Source organism: Molothrus ater, chromosome 2 (genome assembly GCF_012460135.2).
Source record: "Molothrus ater isolate BHLD 08-10-18 breed brown headed cowbird chromosome 2, BPBGC_Mater_1.1, whole genome shotgun sequence".
Classification (NCBI taxonomy): Eukaryota; Metazoa; Chordata; class Aves; order Passeriformes; family Icteridae; genus Molothrus; species Molothrus ater.
This window is the reverse complement of record NC_050479.2, coordinates 79,053,976-79,076,502: the sequence shown is the minus strand read 5'-3', so window position 1 is coordinate 79,076,502 and position 22,527 is coordinate 79,053,976. Positions and strand designations below refer to the sequence as shown.

General features: G+C 38.0%; 1 protein-coding gene across 1 annotated transcript; it reads right to left on the bottom strand.

Moving 5' to 3' along the window:
• Nucleotides 1–1,457: 1,457 nt before the first annotated feature.
• Nucleotides 1,458–22,526, bottom strand: MRE11 (MRE11 homolog, double strand break repair nuclease). The gene is given in 20 exon segments (XM_036381746.2): nt 1,458–2,804; nt 3,923–4,001; nt 4,381–4,451; nt 4,913–4,968; nt 5,959–6,042; nt 7,031–7,247; nt 8,231–8,293; nt 9,471–9,644; nt 10,807–10,907; nt 12,659–12,785; nt 13,324–13,404; nt 14,114–14,285; nt 14,751–14,936; nt 15,947–15,969; nt 15,971–16,062; nt 17,528–17,669; nt 18,562–18,649; nt 19,254–19,414; nt 21,729–21,861; nt 22,361–22,526. Coding segments are annotated over 20 exon segments (2,115 nt in total). The 5' UTR covers nt 22,381–22,526; the 3' UTR covers nt 1,458–2,759.
• Nucleotide 22,527: the final 1 nt, after the last annotated feature.

Here is a 22,527-nt window from a genome sequence, read left to right as displayed (position 1 = left end):
TCTGCCTTTCCCACAAAACACAGCAGGAAATATAAAATCAGGACCAGGAGACTAAGACCCACAAATCTTACACAGAAAGATGTGCCACTTCCCAAGTGCACAGTGCTGCACCTTTGCTGAGGACAGATCTGCTTGGGTGATGTCCACTAACCCCAGCCAGAGCTGGTTTTATGCATAAAAGGCTTTACTTAACCATTAATTAAATTACCACTATGTGAAAAGCTTGTATTAATATAAGCTGGTCACTCACTGGGGACAATGACTCTTCCAAAAGATGTTTGTGACTGCCTCAGTGAAATGCTCAGGCTGCCTTCTCTTCACCACTCCTCAGGAGCTGGACACAATAGAACAAGCAGAATAGACAACCCCAATTGAACAATTTAAGCTCTTCAGGCAATTCAACTGTCTCAGAGAAAGCTTTCCAGTGGGCCTGCTGGAGCTGCTAAGGTGGCAGTCACACCTGACCATTCAGAGAGAAGAAACATCCCACTCAGAAGCACTGTCAGGAAACCAGTCTCAAATAAAGGCTCAAGAAAACAGTAGAAAGTAGGACAGAGCAGTGTTCTTATAGGTTTAGGATGAGAACAGAAGGGTCAGTGACATATGTCCCCCTGCTTGCTATGCTGCTTCAGCAGCTCCCAAGTCCCCCTCTCCCTTCCAGCGCTGCTGGCCGGTGTGTAAGGGCATTTCCTCTTCTGCCACTCAAACACCAGCTCTTACTGTTTCACATCTATTACATCCTGTTCTCCTGTACTATAATCTGTATTTCAGCAAAAATTATCAGCTTTGTTTATTTATGCCCCTTGATCTAATTATTAATTTCTAGCAGGGTACCCTTGCATATGTAGCTAGAGCTGCCATTGCCTTTGAAGATGAGGTTCATCCAGGAGAGCAGGGTATCTTCTCACCTCCTAAGCCAGGCTGCTGCAGGATGTGAATCTTCCCCCCTCAGTCAGCTCAAGCCCACCCTCCTCTGAGCTGCATTCTGTGTCTTGTGATCCAGAGGAGGTGGTCCAGCCACTCTGGACAGGCACACCCAAAATACTCACAAAGGGTCATGGAAAAGCCCAGTGGAAGCTCTGTGTCAGGTGTCTCCCATGTTGCTGGTGTGCCTTTCTCTGCTTCACAACACCTTTCTGATTTAGTTTTGTATTTAAAACATGCTCCAGTATGAGCTGTTTAAGCAGCTCACCTATGTTTGGTTGTTACTAGAGAACAGGCTATAACAGATTTGGCAGCTGGTACGTGTTCCTGCCAACTTCACCCTTGCTCAACAATCCCCAGCACTCCAACAGTAAAACAGGCAGCTGCACAGAAATGTCAGGATTTGGCATGCTGAATGTGGCTTTTATAAAAGGTACCTGAGAGATTATGCCATTTCTAAAGTGAAAAATAATGTTTGAAATAAAGCTATATGGATAGATCATGAATTCAGTTAATAACAAAGTCATCAAAAATACCTTTGCAAGAATACTCTTAACAAAATTATAACAAATTAGAAAACAGGCCTGGTGGGAATAAAAGATTATAAGAAGAATATAAAAAAAGTCAGCTAGACATGCCAAAAAGTTTGGAAGTATTCAAAAAGAGGAATAATGCCTTTTTTTCTTTTTAAATACACAGCACAGTTTGCTTTTCCCCCTGCTCCTGGGAACAATCTTTCACTACCATGGCTTTAATGAATTTTTGAGCTTTGCTGAATTTTTGAGCTTTTCTGGGGCAAGGGAATTGAAATTACATGGGTGAGAAGTGATTTTTTTAAAAACTATCCAGTGTGACCACTGAGAAATCATGTTGGTCTTCAGAGCATCTTGCCCCCTTGTATAACCAATCACATTAATGTTTAAGACAAGCACCTCTTTACAGTACAGTCTTTCTGCACACTCCAGTTACATGTTTTCCCCTGAAGTGAAGGCTGCTATCTTTATCTTCCATAGATAAAACACAAAGCATCTTCCACAGACAAAACACAAAGACACTGTGAATTTGACAGCTGACTGAAAAAAAAAAACAGTGAAAAGGGAGAAAGAGCCTTTGATATGGTTCCTATTATTCATACACATTCAGGTAAAATATTTTCCTAAGATGTGTATAACATCTTAACTTTATAATGTATAATATAAGAATATATTTAATTATATATAATAACTTTAATAATAACTTTATAATGTATAATAACTTAATAATGTTTAATAACTGCAATACGGGGTTTAAGTTCTCTTGGTAAAGTTGAAATCATTAAGACATTTTATAGCTTCAATACTGAAAACTTCATCCTTGTGTCCAACTATGACTCTGAATTCAGAGTTTTCAACCGTATCCACAGCAGATTGCAGGTAAGTACAAGTTCCACTGTACTGAGACTGTGTCCATATTCATATCTGCAGACTACTATAAATTTACTTTTCTGCAAAATTCAAACCAGAGATGGAGTTTTATAGAAAAGATATAACTGTCATTTTTATTATCATCTCAAAAAGAAAGCAGAGTTTCAGAGCTTTAGAAAGAACTTGCACTTTCAGGCAGTGCTTTAGAATATGAGCCCTTCTAGCCTACTGCATCAAGCAATGTAACAGACATTACACCAAATTTGGTGCTGCTGAAAGAAACCAACAAACCCAAACCAAACCATTTCACAGAAGTGAAAATGGAAGGCAAGCCATCATTTACAGGGAAATATCACATAGACAAAGTTTTGCAAACTGCTTTCCATTTTCTTCACAAACTTCCACAGTCTCTCTTGCACAGTGAGTCGGAAATCACTTAGTTCTTCTTGACGTTGCAGGGCTCATGAACGGATCATCCTGCAGTTTCCAAAGAGACACACATTACTAAAATTAGCAGGTGTTCCCAGTCATAAAAAAGCAAAGTCACCTTTAGATTAAACTAGAAAGCTTGGCCATGCTATTCCATGTTTTCTGACAGACCTGTTTTTGTTGGTTTTGATATGAAAGAGGTCATTTATTAACTTAGAAGTCAGTGTCACATGTGTGCAGAGAATAGAAGCTTATGTCAATATGACCAGAACAGCTACTTTGAAATAAGGTACAATCTATATTTCAGTTGTAAATGAGAAGCACATACCTCAGTTAAATTATGTCTATATATACATTGCATATCATAGTTTACTAATATTTGTATGAACTAAAAATACTGTTTATTTTTGCATATTCAAGCAAACATGTAGGTTTTTATTCCAGGTACAAGAAGAGATAGCACAGTGGGGAGAAGAGACAAGAATGTAGTATTTTCTCTGAAGTGGCCACCACCTGACACTGACATTAAGGAATGGATTCTGAGCATGCATGACAGACAGTGAAAACAAACTGCACAGTGCTTGACAGAATAGAATGTCTTCTATTCAGTGCAAAACTGTGTAAAAAGTTCTACTTGTTTAATTATGGAAGAAACCATTTCCTAGCAGTTCAAAGATACACTGTAAGAACAGACATAATAGACTTGAAGACAAGTGTTTTAAATTTTTTAAGAAGTGTACTTAGATAATTTGCAGTAATAATATGCCCTGAAAACTGCCATTTCTAAATGCAAAAAAAAAAAAAATCTTCCTTTTTACAAGAATAAAATATATAACTAAATGAAAGGATATAGCTAAGCACTAGAAGAGATTGCAATTACTTTCTCTCCCAGGCAATTCCAGGTCAACATTTCAGTAAAGACAATTCACTGATTACAAATTGAAGGGAAAAAGGATCAGGTATTTTTCTGAGGTATTTTTCTAGCCTTAATTTTGGTAATTATGCAGTTAGTCTAATCAAAGTTGGTTGCAAGAATCTAGCCCTGTTAGTGAAAAAAAATAATAAATTCAATTTCACTCTGAAATGCTTTATTCAAATAGCTGTAAAACAGTGAGCTACAGAAACTTACATGAAATAAAACTAAAAAATAGTACTATATACCATACCTCATCTGACTCATAATCAACTCCTCTAGATGCTTGGCTTTGTGAACCTCTTCTACTAAGTGAAGATGTAGCTGGCAACCTTGAAACATACAAAGAGAAAAAAAATGGCATCAGCATGTTCTCAAGTTACCAGACATTCCAATAACTTCCCTTTTGACTTAAGAGTTGGACCACCAATACACGAAGTAAAAATAAACAGGCATAACAATAAGTAGAACAATACAAATTCTTAAAATAACATCTTCATACTAAAGCTCTGATCGAGTTTACCTCAATCAGTAATATAATTTTTTCTGTTACAGAAAGATAATCCATATTAGCAAGTAAAAATTTATATAAACTCTCTAAGCAGTGTTATGACTTTCCTAAAATTCTGGTAGTCAATCAGACCCTTCGACTCTGCCAATTGCTAGCCAAAAATAAGGCACACATTACATTCATGAAGCAAACATACTGACCTTTGATTTATTTTGGAAGAGGAAGGAACAAAAGAAGTATCTTCTGGATCAGAATCAACATCTATAATATCCTGGAAAAAAGATGTATAAAGTTTTTCCACAGAATTTCTCCTTACAGAGAGAGTGCACAATGTGTCAGCACTACAGCACAGAACCTCTGGTTTTTTTCCAACTATACACCTATTTAGTTAGAATAATATACCCTTGAGAGGGCTCCAGGCTAGAACTGCACAAATTAGCAAATACAGCACAAGTTTATTCTTCACATCTTTGACCTAGCACAACCCACCAAAACACTCATGTATAGACACCTTGTATCTTAAGCTATGGCCACAAATAAAACACGGCTTTTCTCACACAAATACCATAACAAAAAAAGGATACAAAAGGTCTACAGATTAACATGTAGAAACTTAATGCTGGAACTGATAGTTTGGGAACATCCGCTGATTTAGGCTAATGCTCTGACTGTGTATTTATTTTTCAAATCAACAGTAAAAGCACAACTTCACTCATACAACAAGGTGCTTACCTCAGAGTAAGAGTGGAACGAATTTGAAGAGTGGTCTGTTTTGGAAGACCTAAAGACTGGAATAAAACATATGCAATACTTTTAAAATGCTCACACAATTAAATACAAACAACATTATACACTTCTTCTTATTTAACATCTGCCTAGCAGGCATTTCCATGCAAAAACCCCTGTAAAACAAACAAACCAACCCAAAACATAAATTAAGTCTGTCAGCCCAGGGATATAACCCTCTGTGCAGCTGCAGGTGCTTCCCAGTCTGGCTGAAAAACCATCAGTAACGCTGGTTAAGAGGATGCAAAAAACACTACTGTGACTGAAATTCCGGTATATCTAACAGGCTAATTATGAACACCTCTGCTAAAATTCATTTCTCTGAAATATTTCATTTGCTGGCCAATTTACAATTAAGGTAATTTGCTGAATAATTTAAAATTCAGTCTGCCTTGGTGTATTTTGTGAGGGGTTTATGTGTAGTAGTGAGCAGTATTTTTTTCTTTAATTCTCTGATGACCTATGCTGTTTCCTCAGTGCCTTTCCTCCACAGCAAGGAACAGCTACTCTCACATATGTAGGTGGCTTAAAGATTAGGTTTTCTTCTCTAGTAAAAACTGGTATTTCCAAAACTCACTACAATGTAAGGCTACATGGATCTGCATTAAAGCTTACTAACTTGTAAACATCAGTCAAATATAACTTTTTATCCCCTGAAGAAAATTCTGCCTAAAATATTAAGACACATTCTTTCTATGCTTATTCCTTAAGAAAATGCATTATGTAATATGTTTCCTATGTGCAGTTCTAGCCAGAAGTTCCTAACACATTCCATTTTACCCCATGACAGAAGCATATCACTAAGTTTTTTCCTCTTCTTTTTTCCTTCTCTCATCACTGTTAATTATTATATTTCATTACTGTTGAAAGAATCTCTCACAGCTGAAACGGACTAATAGAATAAAAGGCAATTAAAGCACTTCATCATTAAACAAACACCTTCACTACAATTTGAGAGAGAGGATTAGAGTAAAGATAGATCACAGGCCTACCATCCAGGATAGACATATTTTTGCCAGGAACAGATACAGACTTGGAGGATCTGCTGCCAGAAGCTGACTCTTGGCTAGTGGTTCCTGTAGATATAACAAACAAAATGTAAATCTGTTCAGCAGGTTTTTTTTTTACCTCTCTAGTCTATTATTACTGAGTGGGAAGTCACTTTAAAAAAATCGACAATCCTCTTTACTCCTCACTTTCTCCTTGAATTAAAGCCCTCCCTACATGCAGAAGAACTGCTCTGGGTCAACTGTTCAAAGGTCCCCAGACACAACCTCTCAACACAGAGGGCTCTACTCTGATGGGATCACAACAGTAGTGGAGCACAGGCTCAAAGAACTGGTTTAAAAGCACTAAGCAAATCAGACCCAAGATGACAGCCTTCGTTTGAACTCAACCCACTCGGACTTTTGGGCATACTACTGAGACAACTCAAAGGAGTCATTTATTTACATACATACATATATATATATATATATATATTTATATATATATGTATATGTATATATACACAGTGAAAGTGCAACTGTAAAGGAAGTACCACTGCAAAGTGTACAATCACACTCAGTCCAGGAGCTATTTAACTCTTTTTGCTTAAGAAATACTCCCCCTATTTTCAGTCACTAGAAACATTAAAGTCTCTTGGAAATTACATTAGGATAGATGATTAGTAAAGAGATGTACCTCCTCTTTACACTGATCCATTAGAAAAGAGATGTGCCTCCTCTTTATGCTGATCAAATGCATTATCTTTAGCAGTAACAAAGGTCTATCCATGCACTTCATTGTACATTTCTTCCCAATAATGCATCTTTTAGGAGTATACTATGTTTCCACAGCAGGGAAGCATGATATTTTTCTTTTAATCACAGTGAAAAAGTCCCAACTTAAGCCTTGTAAGGCGGTCAATTTTATGTAGTAGGATACCCCACGTATTTAAGAAGAGTTTTCTTCCAGTAGTTCTTAAGCAGCAAATTTCCACTTGATGGAAGCATCAGAAGAGAGTCAACTTTTAAATAAAAAAAGTCAGGAACTGCAGTACAAAGACTGCAAAGTTTTTCTTACCTCTTCCTCTTCGAGATGAACCTCTTGCTGTTGAATTTTGTCCTCTTGCACCTCTTGCCCTACCTCTTGCCCGACCCCTTCCTCGGCTCAGTGTTGAAGAAAGGCCATCACTTGGATTGCTAGTGCCCATCCTCTCCATATCCATGGAATCTTCATCACTGGAGGCTGCAACCAGAGCTTCACCCTCAGATCGGTGGGCTCTGGCTCTGATCATTGCCTGAAAAGGAAAAATAATTACAGGAAAAAGAATCTTAAATCATGAAACACACCATTGTTAAATCCTAGTTATGTACAATAAATCTATACCGTAACTATAAATAAAAATGTGTAATTCTAAACCAGTGAGACTTAGAAGACACAAATCCAGTGTTATGGAAGATGAGGACATCTGTGAAAATACTTAATTAGATGTGTACATATAAAGCAGTTATCTAGGATTGCTAACAGAGTGGAGCTCATTAATGTGACACGTTGTGTGTGAAGTCTGGTGAGCAGCTCAGGTCATCCTGTGTCAGCTCCATGTGTCTGCTCAGAGAATGCACCCTATGGGCTCCACTGACTTGAACTCTATTGATGACAGTGGGTGCTTAAGACAGGTGATCATCAGGTGATGATATCCCAGACTAGAAGAACTGAATCTCACCCCAGGTGTCCTTTATCTCAAGATTCCATTCCAGTCTCACATAACTTGCAAAGACAAAGGAGAACCCAGGCTAACAGAGGTTGGCAGTTTTCTTTGGAAATACATATGCAATCGAAGTATGAATGTAGGAAATTTAAGATTGCTGATAAGGACACAGTACCTAAAGGTTTATCAATATTCCCCATTTGTTCCAGTAATACCACTCAATATATTCCATCCACATGTCCACTGGTAATGAGATCACAAAGAGCTTAAGCTGAAAGGTCTTTTAAAGTCACCTGCCTGGTCTAACCTCCATTAAAAGCAAGAAATAATGAACAATCAGATTCACAAATTTGTACAAAAAAAGAGACCTCAAAAGCCAAATTGAGCAGTAGCTTAGGTACATATTATCCTAACAAAGATTTAAAACAGGCTTACTAAGCCTTAAAGGCAGACAGGCACATTTTGTCCAGGAAAATGCTGAAGTACTGCTGAAGCATTGTTAAATGACTGGATTTATATGCAGAAGTCACCACTCCATTTTTCAGCTTATGTTCAAAACTCAGAATAATTACCTCACGGACTTCCTTATCTTCTTCTTCAGTATTCTTTTTTCTACTCTCCCTGAATTTTCGCACCTGAATAAAAATACAGTTCCTGTCAAAATAATTCATGGCATACAACAATCAAAACACAGTAAGTGTGAAGCTTTAATCACTGAATCATTAAGTCAAGCTCATGTGAGAAGTGGAGAGTCCAAGAATAACTGAACAGTTTGTTTAGGGCTGTCCTATGGTTTAAGAATCTCACATTCTGTTAATAACTGGAGCTACATGGTGGGCAAGGAAGAAAGCCTGGCACATGATGAAGGAGATACTATGTTTAAGAAGAGAATAGTAATTTTGACAATAAGGGACACTGAAATATGAATAACTGGGAAAAGAGGTAGAGATGAAGAAGGAAGACAGAAAACAACTATTATGAGAAGAGACAATGCTGCAGTACATGTACAACTAAGGAAGCTCAACTTGACATATATGGAAAAAGATATGAGGCATGACAGAAAGAAGACATTAGTTCTGAGGACAAACAACAACAGAAAATACACCCTGAAGTGTCACAGAAAGCCTGCAGGCACTGATTGTTTATTGTCTCTTTCAACCCCTCATAAATTAAAGCAATCAGTAAGAAAACATGTACATGTAGCCTTCCTTCCCCACCAAATTATTCTTTAAACAGTGCACAGATAAGCTGCAGAACAATTACTTCTACAGTGTTGAATATTACAGCTGAATACATGGGCTCATGTGGAAGCTCAACTGGTTGACAAAAATGTCTTTCAAGGGTTGCTCAGAACACATAAATCAGGCCTGTCTTTGGGATACCCTGAGCTGCAAGCAGTTAGAAGCAAGCAGAGCACCTGAAGGATAAATTTCCTTTTCGCTTGTCCTGTTCTTGTACTCTTCCCTAAGCCAATACAAAAGAGCTACAAAGAGATTATACCTGCCATCTTTCTCACAACAGTAGTAAATATGTAGTTCTACATGTATTAGACAGATTTTTTTCTGTGAACATGTGTGCATGTTCCATTTTCAGTATAAGTTTTGAAATCATGTATTTGAAACTTCCTCATAAATTAATTATTCATTTATTAATTGCAGAAAATGACTACAGGCAAGTGTTGCCTTTACAATTGAGGCAACACTTGCCTCAAGCAGATGCTCCACACACAGGCAATTCTATTAAACCGGTTTGAGCAGTGATTTTTCTACTGTCTTGACCTCTCTTGGGGAATCAACGTTAACAGAACATTACCTCCTCATCTATTTTTTCTTCCACTGCATCAGTGCGACGCTCCTTGAGAAACCTTTGCGTTTTTTCTAGCTGAAATTTCACCAGCTCTTCTATGGCATCTTTTTCCTCTTTGTCCACAAACTCTTGCACTGCTTCTCCCATTCCTCTTTCGGTTAGAAGTGAAAGCTGTACTTTCTTTAGAATTGGAGAAAATAATTTGTTAAGAAGCATCTGCCATTAGAGAAAGCAAGCAATATTCCAGCTGTTTCAGATAAATGTTACGTTAAGTTCATTGCAAAAACAGTAATGTGCACTGCTTATTTAAATCAGAGAAAAGCACAGCAATAAGCAAATATTATGTCTCATAAACCAGTTACAACTCTCTTGCTACTAGCATGTCACATTAACTTGACAGAGTATTTTTCAAACTAGTCAAAGCAAAAGGCTTTATGGACAGTAAAGAAACCGCAATGCTAGTAATATCTAAAATAAAATCTTCCAGGAAATAATGCTGCCCAGAAGAATAAACTTCCTAACTATTATACAATAAAATGCTTAAATAAAATAAGTATAACAAAGGAACACGATTTATGCTGTCCTAATACTGACACCTAGCATGTGTCTAAGGTTAGGCAGGATGACGTCATTTGAAGGATCTTTACCTCAAGAATTCTTGCTCTGAAGACTTTCTACAACTGAAATAGCTTCTGCAAGTTATGTTTGATCAACTACATCAAGCATTTGTGCACCTGGCTCACTGATTATTTTTTTATCTCATAGATGTTACTGCACTGGTGCTGGGAAAGGGAAATATACTATATTTAACAACAGGGTGGGAAGGAAGCAAATTATCACGGGTCTCTCTTCCTTCTCCCTGCTCTGCTTTAAATAAAATGTGGATGTGCACTACATCTGAGGAGACAAGCACACTGCAAAGTAACAAGTGACTCTAAGTCAGCTGGTAATAGTAAATCCTACAGTCTCACACTGGTTCTAGAGTAAATTAAGGCAGCTCTTCCCTCACATGCTGCCTGAGATTCTCCTCCTGTACTTGAGTACATGACACACAGTACAGGGCACACACTGCAAGTTCACACAAAGAACTATCATGCTCTCAAACCAGTGTGTGTTTGCACACCTACACAACCTATACACAGCAGTTACTTGCTAATCTAAAACACACACTTCATGTGTCATCTGAAACACACACACAGTGTTTTGGGAAATAAATTCATTTCTCGGTGAATGTCAGAGTCTTTTCAGGGCACACTACTTCCATTAAGAAAGAAGAAAAAAAAAAGGTGATAAAAATATCATATGACATTAAAAAGGAAAATTATAAAAGGTAGAAATATACCTTTTCTGCTGTCTGGAAATACTGCTTTACAAGGTCTTCCACCCTCAGTGTTGTTCCCTCAGCAGGTCTGCTAACCAATTTTCCAAAATTAAGATCAATGTCTAGAATAGAAAAGCACAGTGGCATCATCTAGATTTACAGCTTTTAATTATTCCCATCCCACTGAACCATGCCACTGACAGTAGCAGGAAAAAAGGTTAATGCAAGTCTCCTAAGAAGACTTGTGGTCCCTTTTATATGTAAAGCTTTTTGCTCTTTTTAGAGTCTATTCATTGGAAACACAGAGAAACATAATAATTGTGCAGACAACTCCATGTCTAGCAGATATAAAGAGTTCCAACTAACATATATCTGGAATTATATATTGAACACTATGCTCTGAAGGTTATTATAATTGAACTCTAGAAGGTCACAAATAGAAGAAAATCATAGGAGTCATCAAAGCACTAAAGCTTTTTATAAGTAATCCATTTACTAGAAAAGGGATTCTCCTCTACAGCACGCTGGCTGATTTTCAATAGAAAATACTCATAGCTCATCCCCCCCTTCTCAGGCAGCAAGGTAGGAATGGCAGAAGGATGACAGGGATAATCAAACTAGGTTAGCACATACCACACAAATAATATAAAGTGACTATAGATAGATTTAGACTATAGACTGAATTCCTGCAGTTTTAACATCCCCTGTGGTGAACCACAATGTGCACATGTAATGAAAACACTGAGTGCTTCCTTAGCCACTTCCCTTGCATAAGAGGCTGTCTAATAAAGCAACACAAAGGCCATGGCAGTACTCTTATATTCCCTTCCTGAAGCTGACATGTCCATTAAGTAGGAAAAGTAAATTAGTGAAACATGATGGCAGATGTGGTAGCTACTGTGTATTCTGAAAATGTTAATGTGATTATACAACTTAAAAAAAGGAAACCAAAGAAAAATAAACCAAGACAAATACAGTATAATTTTAAAAACACCTCACTAAAAGCAGTTTTTATGCATGAAATGGTGCTTTGAACTTCATAGAACTGACAGTATTCATAAAAACTGTCACTGGAACTGGACAATGCACTTGCAATGTACTAATGCAAATTAGAAAGAGTTTTTTAGCACATTATGTTCTTGTACAAGCGGAATCTTCATTAGCAACTATTACAAATCCAGTAATTGAACAACATCTATTAACCGTTTATAAAAATTCTAGGAAACAGTGAGAAATGCTGCAATAGTAACAGCTATTATTGGTTTTGCACTAACCTGGAAGAGACAAGCCAAGAGCACGTCATACACAAAATTAATTAGGGCAAACAAAATGCTATCTTACATTTGGACCTTTTTAAAAAAATATATCAACAGCTCTTAAGCCCACACCCTTCATTACTATTTTAGGTATGAACAAATTAACTACTACAAAATAAAATTAAAATATAAAGGGAAAAAGCACTATACCCATTTCTTTTCCTTCAGAGTGTTCAAACCAAATCATCTTATTCTAAGAAGCCTCGGAAGTGAGCTACTTAATGCCTTTCATGGTAATTCCCACAGAACTATAGAGTAACTCAGTCTGGCATGGGGCTATATGTACTACTATAAATAACTCAATAAGGTCTGAGGCCAAAGGAGAATGAAACTGTTTACGAATAACTGTCAGAAGACACTGTGCTAAATATCAGAATTTTGGACAAACCCAGAAATAAAAAAGAAATAGTTGTGCAATATATACTCTTAAATAAGACAATGCATCTTTACTCCTCCTGTAAGACATTAGACACCAAACCTTTGCAAGTGCTGGGCAACAAAATACAGAGAGATGAATGCAAACAAAAGCAGCCAATTATTCCTTCTTTCATAATCACCTTTTTTCTCTTTCTGTTCACGATGCCTGAAAAAGTGTATGATGTCTTTTGGGTTAGCCACCCGATGCATGTACTTCTGGCTGAAACGATGGACACTGAACGGTTCAAAGCCACCTGCATAATCAACCTAAGCGAGGAAAGGACAAATGTACATATGAACCAAAAGAAGTGTAGAAGCCACACAATTCAAAACAGATTTGTTATGCTTCTAAGGAAAAAATTAATAGTAAGAAATAAGTCAACCTAAAATTAATGCCTTACTATGCAGAATAGTTAACAGCTAATAATAACATTAACAGAATAGCTAATAACAGCTCATTTTTATAACTTGTTCTTAATTTGTTTCATTTACTAGGCTTCACAACAGTTTCCAATTGGGTGGGAAAGCACACAGGATAATATGACTTAAAAAAATTCACAGTGAATAGCCACTTTTGATGCCCTTACTCAGAATAGCAGTGAAGTACATTTATGACCAATCCTATCCATTAACTTAGAGTACTGGTTACACAGGTAAACAGAAGTATGGTAGGTGATTTATATTTGCCTGTACACAGCAAAAAAATGTATATACATTATGTGTTTACACAAAAAGCATGACTTTGCTTTGAACTTTTCACAGTGACCTTTAAAAACAAAGCAAACCAAGCTGAACAATTTCTTACTCTTAATCTTATGATAGGCTTCTCTGGCTGGCGGGGATTTCCCAAGCGTTCTCTTTCTGCAGTGTCCAGCATCAATTCCACCTGTGAAGGAGAATTATAAATTCAGTTCTACTTTGTTCTCCTACAGATGCCTGAACGATTCAAGTATAACTTTAAATACACCCAGTTGCAAGGGGAGCAATCAAAATAAATCATTTTAGAATGTGCTCTTGTTCCTGAACACAGATGTACCAAAATGCAGTCAAAAGCCATTAGAATGACTGAGAAAAACATGACAAAGAAGGGCTTATCCTTCAGATATAGTGTAGTCCAGAAGTATCTACACCACTGATCTTTCATATTTTATAGCCACTATGCTTTGCTAAATTTCTAGTTCCAGGGAAAAGCAGAAAGAGCCATATAAACCTAAGAACTAAGCAATTAATAAACTTGCTTAGTTACTTCTGCCTCTTCAGACTGCCTGGTTGAGCTCTCAGGGTTTAGGTCAATGTATTTTTGCTGGTTCCAAAGTGCACATCCAACACTGCCCCACTCTTAGGGGCAAGCTTTTGTACAAAAATCATATGGACACCTAAAAAGCAGTTCAGCCTACTTTAATAGCTCATCCCAATCAAGGAATCTGGAAGCCAAGGCTGCAGAGTGAATGTCACGGAATTAGCTTCCTATGGAAACTGTCTAAGTTTGTTTTAATATGGGGCACAAGATTTCTCATCTTCCAGTCTCAAAACCAGTCACACATGCCATCCCCTGTCCATACAATTATCCATAAACTGTTGTCATCAGAAGTTACCTTTTCCATGCAGAATGCCTGTATTGCCTGAGTAACATTAGGATTGTCAGGATGAAAAAGATCTGGATGATCAGCTAGAACAATGTCCTCTATATGGAAAGTTCGCACTGTCTCTAGAGCAATCTTCTCCATTTTCATTTTTTTCCCTTTAACATGCAGCAAACCAATGTGTCTAGAGGGAGAAAGGTAACTTACTAGAAGATAAACTTACAAGAACTATGGTATAAAGATTTGTTTTCAAATTCATGTTTACTTTTCAGGGACAAAATTTCAAAAGCTACAGAGAGATCTGTACTTCAGGGTTGGCCCTGCAAAACTTCCACTTTATTATGCTTAGATTGTGCTTATTCCATATACAAGCATCTGCACTCAGTTCCTTGTATTCCAATTTATCAGTGTGTAACTCCGCTTAGCTAAGTTCCATTTGCTTTAAATGTTAGATTAAATTGTGAGCAAAGCAGAAGCTATACCAGGTACTCATTCCACCTACTTTGCTTATTATGTCACACACTGAAGCTAATCCATACAGTAATACAAGTCTTTTCATACTGTATTCAAGTACTTTTCTGCTCTCAACAGAACACCTGAGACATGTAAGACAAGGGATGAACAAGAACAAAAAGAAAAGCTCACGCACTTCTTCACGGCTTCTCCAGGGGACAGAGATGTCACCACTGAACTTCCTGGCTGAGAAACATAGAAACGTTGCTGTTCATTTTGGAATGGAGCTATTTTGCACTCATGTTCATGACCCCACACAACAAGATTAATAAAGTCATCTAAAAACTGCTCTGGAATGTAGTTGGTAGCTCCATGTTTGCTCCTGTTCAAGAGAAGAGAAGAATAATGGATAGGCAAGGGGACAGTGAAGGAGGAGAAAAACATCAGTGTGATTTAAAATTATACAGGCACTCCAGCAATAATATCAGACATACATGTCAGCTCTTCTCCACATTTACTCCTTACACAGTTGTTTAGTGTTTGGTTAAACAATAGGGTAACTTGCATAGCTCACTTTTTTTGCATAGCTCACTGTTTTCTGCTCCCCTCCTTTTATTTGGATCTCCCTTTTCTTCTTACTTGGCTTGTAAGACTTTTGGATTTTTTTCTGTATGAATGCTTTTATAGCATCTCATGGCAAACACGTTTGGTTGTTTTTAGTTTTTAAATGCTGGGGGAAAACCAACTGAATTAAACAGACATGGGACATGCCATCCCCAATCCCCTTCTGGAAGACAAGTCAGGTGGGGAGTGAGTTCCTTCAGCCGACATGACAGAAATCAGTACACAGGGTAATATAAGCTCTATTTGTTTATGTCTGCCTCACCATTATTTGAGCATGAGGATTGCCCTCTTCTTCAGGAAAAATCAGAAGAAAGTATTTGGAAAAGAACTCTGCCTGTTTCTACTACCACTGCTGGGAGAAGCCTGTAGGCAGATAGAACATGTTACCAATCTGTCAAGCACAGCAGTGCAAGGGACTTGCTGAACTATGGTTCAAACAAGGATAGAAAATACAACATGAAGTTTGGTCTTCTCCCAGCTCTAACAAGCAGATATATGCACATAACACTACAAACACTCCTCTGCCTCTGACTATAAAAGTATGGGAAGAGATCTCCCAACTCCTCTAACTCATTTATTTCAAACTTTTTCCTTTATAACTCTTCTCCAAAAAGAGCTGTAAAATAATGTTTTCTGTTGTAAAAATCTTAAGAAACCAGCTACTCACAAGAAGCATGAAATAACACAGCTGGCTTGCTCACCTATTCTTTTCCAGACAGTTTAATGTAGTAACACAGTAAATTGCTGCAATTCATTCAGTACTGTTACCTATTTTGATGAATCACAAACAAGGTTAAACCAACTATCTTCATCCTCCTTTGGTCTCAGCATGGTTACTTGCTTATTGACAAACATACGATACAATCTCTCATCTGGAATTGCTCCTGAAGTGGACAAACAAACAAACAAAAATAAATTTGTGTGGTAAACAAGTCTGTATTTCATAGCATTTTTACTAGAAACTCTATTAAAAAAAGCATGAGGAACAAAAATATAGCAGAGTTCCAGTACCCAAAATGGGCTTACAAGAAAGCTGGAGAGGGACTTTTCAGAAGGGAAAGCATGATAGGACCGGGGAATGGCTTTAAACTGGAGGAGGACAAATTTAGGTTGGATATTACTATGAAGTTCTTTACTGTAAGGGTAATGAGGCACTGGAACAGCTTGCCCAAGAGAGTTATGCATGCCCCATCCCTGGAAGTCACTGATTATTTCCTTGATGTTTTTAACTAGGAAAAAAGAAACCCCAAACTATCCTTAGCCAGGCTCATGATAGACATCAATAAATTCCATGTGGAGTGTCCATATTTTGTATAAGAACAAATGCTCTCTGAATCAGAGAAAGTCAAAAAGGTAAAAATAATTCTGGCACAAACACAAAAAAACATGCCATGAATATCTTCATGCAGCAACACTGGTACTTTAGAAAGTTATTGCATTTCCCAGTATCAACTTTCATACTGAAAACTCTTATGTTTTGATATTAGAACGTTCCACTAACTACTAACCTTTCAAACATCTTAACTACTAACCTTTCAAACATCTAGCATCTCAAGTATCTAATTTCAAGTATCTCATTAAACACACAAAATCATGGCCAACTAGGACTTAATTTAGAGCTATAAAAGTTGCTTGGAATTAGCTATTTAAGCACTCATGACTGGACAAAAAATAAGGGTGGAAAAACAAGACCTTAATAGTTAACTTCTCTAGACAGAGAGCAGTCAAAAATAACCATTCTAAGGATGAAGTGAGGGTAGAGAGGAATTCAGTAGAGAAAATACAAAGGAACAAACCTGGAGCTGAAAACATATCACAGAATTACTTTAAAGTATGAAACTCTTAAGTTTCTTTAAGGTAACTGAGATTACCCATGGCCAATGCTACTTATGAACCACTTCAGACAGAGACATAAGACATTAGATTTCTGCTCAGACAGCTTATGTTTTTAAATATAACCAAAATGGCATATACACATTGGGTGTTTAAGTTTTGCTTAAGTAGGATGAAATAAACTTAATACACAACAGAGAGAATTTAAGAGTGATTGCTCTGACTTGATACACCAGCACTATGGTTAACTGAAGCAGGGTTCATTTATCACCAATAAAAGCAGAAAAATTAAATTTAGGAAGATTTATCTAAATGAGCAAAAAAAAACCCCCTGCCAGCTAGTGACACAAAGCAGGAGGAAAATCTGACATTGTCACAGAATTATGCTTTAACTTAGAATCACATATACCTTCATGTTTGTTGCAGCCTTATACATTTGTTCCAATTTTATTTATACCTATTAAATTTCAGTAATACACGAATAGTCAAGTCACAGTCTGGCAGACAAATACTCACCCAAGCCATACAGAGCAATTTTTGTTCTACCTTTACGCAATAAAATGGGACTAATATCTATTTTCTCCACAGAAGTTGAACGCCCAAAGTGATTCAGCAGTCCTGCACAGCTTAATATATCCAATGCACACAGTGAATCTGCCTACAACAAATATTAAGAGACAAATACAGAATTTGAATAGAACATTAAGTGTTTAATGTCTAAATGAAAGTATCAAAAGAGAGAATATCTTTCCTTAAGTAACTTCTGAAGTTGAAAAGTCCCATAACAAATATTAAGGGTTTTCCTAATACTCTAGAGTACAAAAGCAAATCCCTTTTCCTTACAAGTCATAATTCATTTGAACAATATGAAACTAAACATTAAATCATTCAGAAAAACAAAATCACAAAAAACCACTCAAACCAGCCAGTCTCCAAACTTCTACAAAAATGATCTGGTTAAGGTAACTACCTTATAGTAAGTTCAAAGTTAAACTGCTGCTAAAACACTCATCTCTGTGATATACTGCTATTTTATATAAAATGCAAAATTGTTAATTTAATACATGCATTTTAATGCTTTCTAAACCATTTCTTGATTACTTTGAGTAGCTTGTTTTTAAGCTACCACTTCACTATTATCAGATTATCCTCTTGAAAATAAATGATGCATATCAATCACATATGCACAAATCAAAATAGTAAAATTCTACTTTTTTAGGAAAGAAGCTTTCAGTCTCTACAGATGGAATGTTTTAGAAACTTTCTGAAAGGCTGCTACTTGTAGGCTTGAAAAGTGATTCTGTTCTCAATGACAGAAACCTACATACATTAAGAAATAAAACACAGTTCATATGGATCTCTTAACTTATTTCCATTTGCTTTTAAATGTCACACTTACTCTTAACTTGCTGTCACTTATTAAGGTAATTCCTAAGGATGCACAAAATATTTACACACAGCGTGGAGCAACTGACTAAAAGTAGCATGGTCTCCCAGAACTGTATTTCTATATCTTTGTAATGCAACAGTACAATTATGATAAGAATTACCCCTGTGGGATCATCATGATTGCCATGAATACTAAAAACTGGAATAGAAATGTTGAGATTTTCATCCTGATAATTCACCCAAGGAAACCTAAACAAAAAGAGGAAAAGAAGTTAAACTATATCTGCAAATTCGTGTACGATTCTCAATATTCTCTTCAAATTGACTTCATCACAAATAGATGTGGTAGAACTCAGAAAGAAGTGATTACGAATAAGCCAAAGCTTAAACTTAAGCATAAGAAGATTCTTACTCATGGTCTGGAGTGGCACTTTCTATGGGGAATAGGGTAGCAAAAGAAATCTCTTTTTTTTAGAACAAGCCATGAAAAGATTTGTACAAAAAATTGTGTAGTACTAGTGGATTGGGCTGTGCAACCTTTGCTTACACACAAGGAACTCTTCTGATTTTACCAAAACAACTCATGTGAATTGGATTACTTGTACTGTACTTGCAAAATGGAAACTGTACATTACATAAATATATCAAGACTCATAGCACATTCAGAGGTTTCTCAAAATATTGTACACATTTCTTTACAGACTTAGATGACAGGTGAAGTTATCCTGTGAACTGTCCCACACAGGCCTAAAAATTCCAGGTTCAGTCATGGAGGATTTAAAATAAAAATCACAACACACTCGCCCAATACACAACCCAAGCCTTACATGATAATTTATAGTAACATACTTACTTGCTGTAATGAAAATTAACTGCCTGATCACTCAAAATTTCAAACTGAACAGGACGATCACCCATGCAGTATTTTCTTAGTGACTCCAAACAAGAGTGTACTGTTTTTCTGGAGGGTTTGTTGTCATGAAAAAGATCCCCACCTAATAAAACAAAGTCCACCTGTATGTAACAAAAAGCTTTATTATTTTAATACAACATTTTGTATTACCTTGAAAGACTTCTAAGCAAATTGTTTAAATTATTTCTTCTAGGGAGTTCCACATACTTGCTCAAATATGAGAAAATATACTTCTAGGTAAAAAGAGTTAGTTGTAAGAGGAAACAATATTAATTTCCTTATTAAAAAAAAAACCTAATTAAATTATTAATTAAAACAAAATCAACCCCAAAAAGACTCATTTATGAAGAGCCATAGGAGAAAACAACTGATAGTGGTAAAAAAAGGATTAGTCTACTTTTGTAATAAGGGTCTCCAAATTGGCTCCTGAACATTTTTTGACAGGCATGAAAAGCTACATTATTTTCTCACTGCTGCACTAGTGTAAAGAAACCAGTTGCTATCACCACATTATTTTGAGAAGGTGCTAGCTGCAGTTTCTGCATATACTGCATATATTTAGCTTTTGGTAAAGCATTAGGAAAAAACCTTATCAAAATTACAAAGAATCTGACTGATGAACATCCAGTCCTTAAAAATGGAATCACAGAATTTTTTAGGTTAGAACTCCAAGATCATCAAGCCCAGGTGTTAACCCAGCACAGCTGAGTCCAACATGAAACCATGTCCCCAAGTGCCACATCCATACATCTTTTAAATACCTTCCAGAGCATCCTGTTCCAGTGCTTGACAACCTTTTCAGGGAAGAAATCTTTCCTAATATGCAGTCTAAATCTCTTCTGGTGCATCTTCTGGCCACTTGCTCTAGTCCTGTTGCTTGGGAGAAGAGACCAACTCCCACCTGGCTACACCCTCCTTTCAAGCAGTTGTAGAGTTCAATAAGGTCTCCTCTGAACCTCCTCTTCTCCAAGCTAAACACCCCCAGCTCCCTCAGCTGTTCCTCACCTGACTTGTGCTCCAGACTCTTCCCCAGCTCCGTGTCCCTTCTCTGGACATGCTCCAGCCCCTCTATGTCCTTCTTGTAGTGAGGGGCCCAGAACTGGACACAGGATTTGAGCTGTGGCCTCACCAGTGCTGAGTACAGAGGGACAATCCCTGCCCTGGTCCTGCTGGCCACACCATTGCTGATCCAGGCCAGGATGTCATTGGCCTTCTTGGCCACCTGGCACATGCTGGACCATATTCGGCCTTCTGTTCCCATCAGAAGCATGTCTCCTACAACAACCCACCCTTTTTCTTCATGGAAGGAGTTCTGATATTGGGCACAGGCAACAACCTCAGCAACACCTCTCTGCTAGATGAACCACTGTCCTTGTTCAGTTCCTCTTGCAGAGCTTCACACCTGTTATGTCAGGGCACATGGGGCTGTGGGGCAGTCACAGAGGAGATGCACCTGGGCAGGAACTTGCTGCCATTGCCCCTTTCCCTTAATTCAGTGAGTTCATCCAGAGGGAGTGAGGATAGGGAATCCCCTGGATCATGTGTCCTGCCTCCCTATCAGGCCTGCCCTAACGAAAGTAGACTGTGATTCCAGGAGCCTCTCTCTCTCATACACACTCCCTGATACTCCTCAACCAGAGCTGTGTCTGGACTGGGACTTCTGTCTGGGCAGCTCTGTCAGCCATGGTGGATGCAGAGAAAGGCCATGGCTTTCTGGCAGATAGATACCACTGCTCCCTGGTAGAGCTGGCAGGGCTCAAGTGCAGTTCCTGCACAAAAAGTTGTGACAGATCTGTTTGCCATTCTGGAAGTGCTCCAGCTTGCTGCCATTCCCCAGGAGCTTCTTTTACAGGTGTGGGGTGGGGTCTTGGCTGCCACTGCTCCTGACTCCACCCAGGTCCCATCAGCCGCTGCGGGCCCCTGGTGGCTCTCGGCTCCTCCGACATTGTCCCAGTTCAGGAAGTCCCTCTGTCCACCCCACTACAGAATTCTGCTGCCGATTGTGCAGGAACCGGAGCTGCTCAGCACCTGAACTGCTTACTTCAGCGACTCAGCACTGCATGACACTTCAAACGCTTCTAACAAATCTCTACTGGTTTGTCAGAAGAATGTATATCACTACTCTCACTCTCCTCAATTATTTTTCCCCCTCGCAGTGACAAACCCTCTCTAGATACCACTGAAACCCAAAACCACTGCTAATGCAACCAAAGTCATGATTCAGAAAGAATGCTCTCACAAAGAATCAGGCCTTCCTTTTACTAAATCAGAAATGAAACTGAATGCAACAAATGGTTTAACCATTTGATTTGGTATTACTAGAGACTGCACCAGGACTAAGCTTTACAGCTTCTGGCAGATTGGACCATATTTTTAACAGCCTCAGCTCTTCCTTCTCCAAAATGTAGCACTTACTTCATTTTTTTGAGCGTGGTCCAGAATTTCGTTAAAAGTTACATATGTATCATTTCCACGCACTGGATCCTTCTCCAAATAGCCGAGATGAATATCAGTAGCAACGAGTATTTTAAAGGTATCTTCATCATCCCTGAATAAGACAGGAAAACTAGTGTCAGAGAGCAATACACATAGGGAATTTCTACACAGCCTTTACTAAGGTAAGCTTATCTGTCCAAAGTCATGAAACAAGATTTGCCATAAAACTCTACCAAGTATCAGTCCTGTAAGAATCTCAAAATACTTCACTACTTGTACTGCAAACAGCACATCGCCAAAACAGCCAGTTGGAAGATTTGTTATCCCAGTAATTCTGCTCCAGTAAAGGGATGCAAGCACCCCTCTGAAGTATCTAATTAAAAACTAAAGAACCCTTTGTATGTTTCGTGCTTTTAAAAATACTTGTGGAAAGTCTAATTCTCTCTTTGCACTGGAAATCTACACGTGCATGAAGGCAAGCACGGTGATCATAAGGACGAGAGGGAAACACAGCTGATGATCCCGGCTCTCCTTAACTCGTCCCAGACACATAAAACACTTGCTGCCTGGCGTGTCGGGACTGCAGGGAGCTGCAGACAACGGGGGCTTACTGTGAGTTGATGGCGCTCATCCTGGCGCTAAGTTCCCCACGGGAAGGCTCTGGCACAGCGCTGCCGGCTCAGGGAGTCACTTTCTCTCCTCACAGGCGCTACGCGAAGCACAAGAGACCTAACCAGGCGCTGGGCCAGGGGGCACAGTGAGGTGCGATCACTGCGCG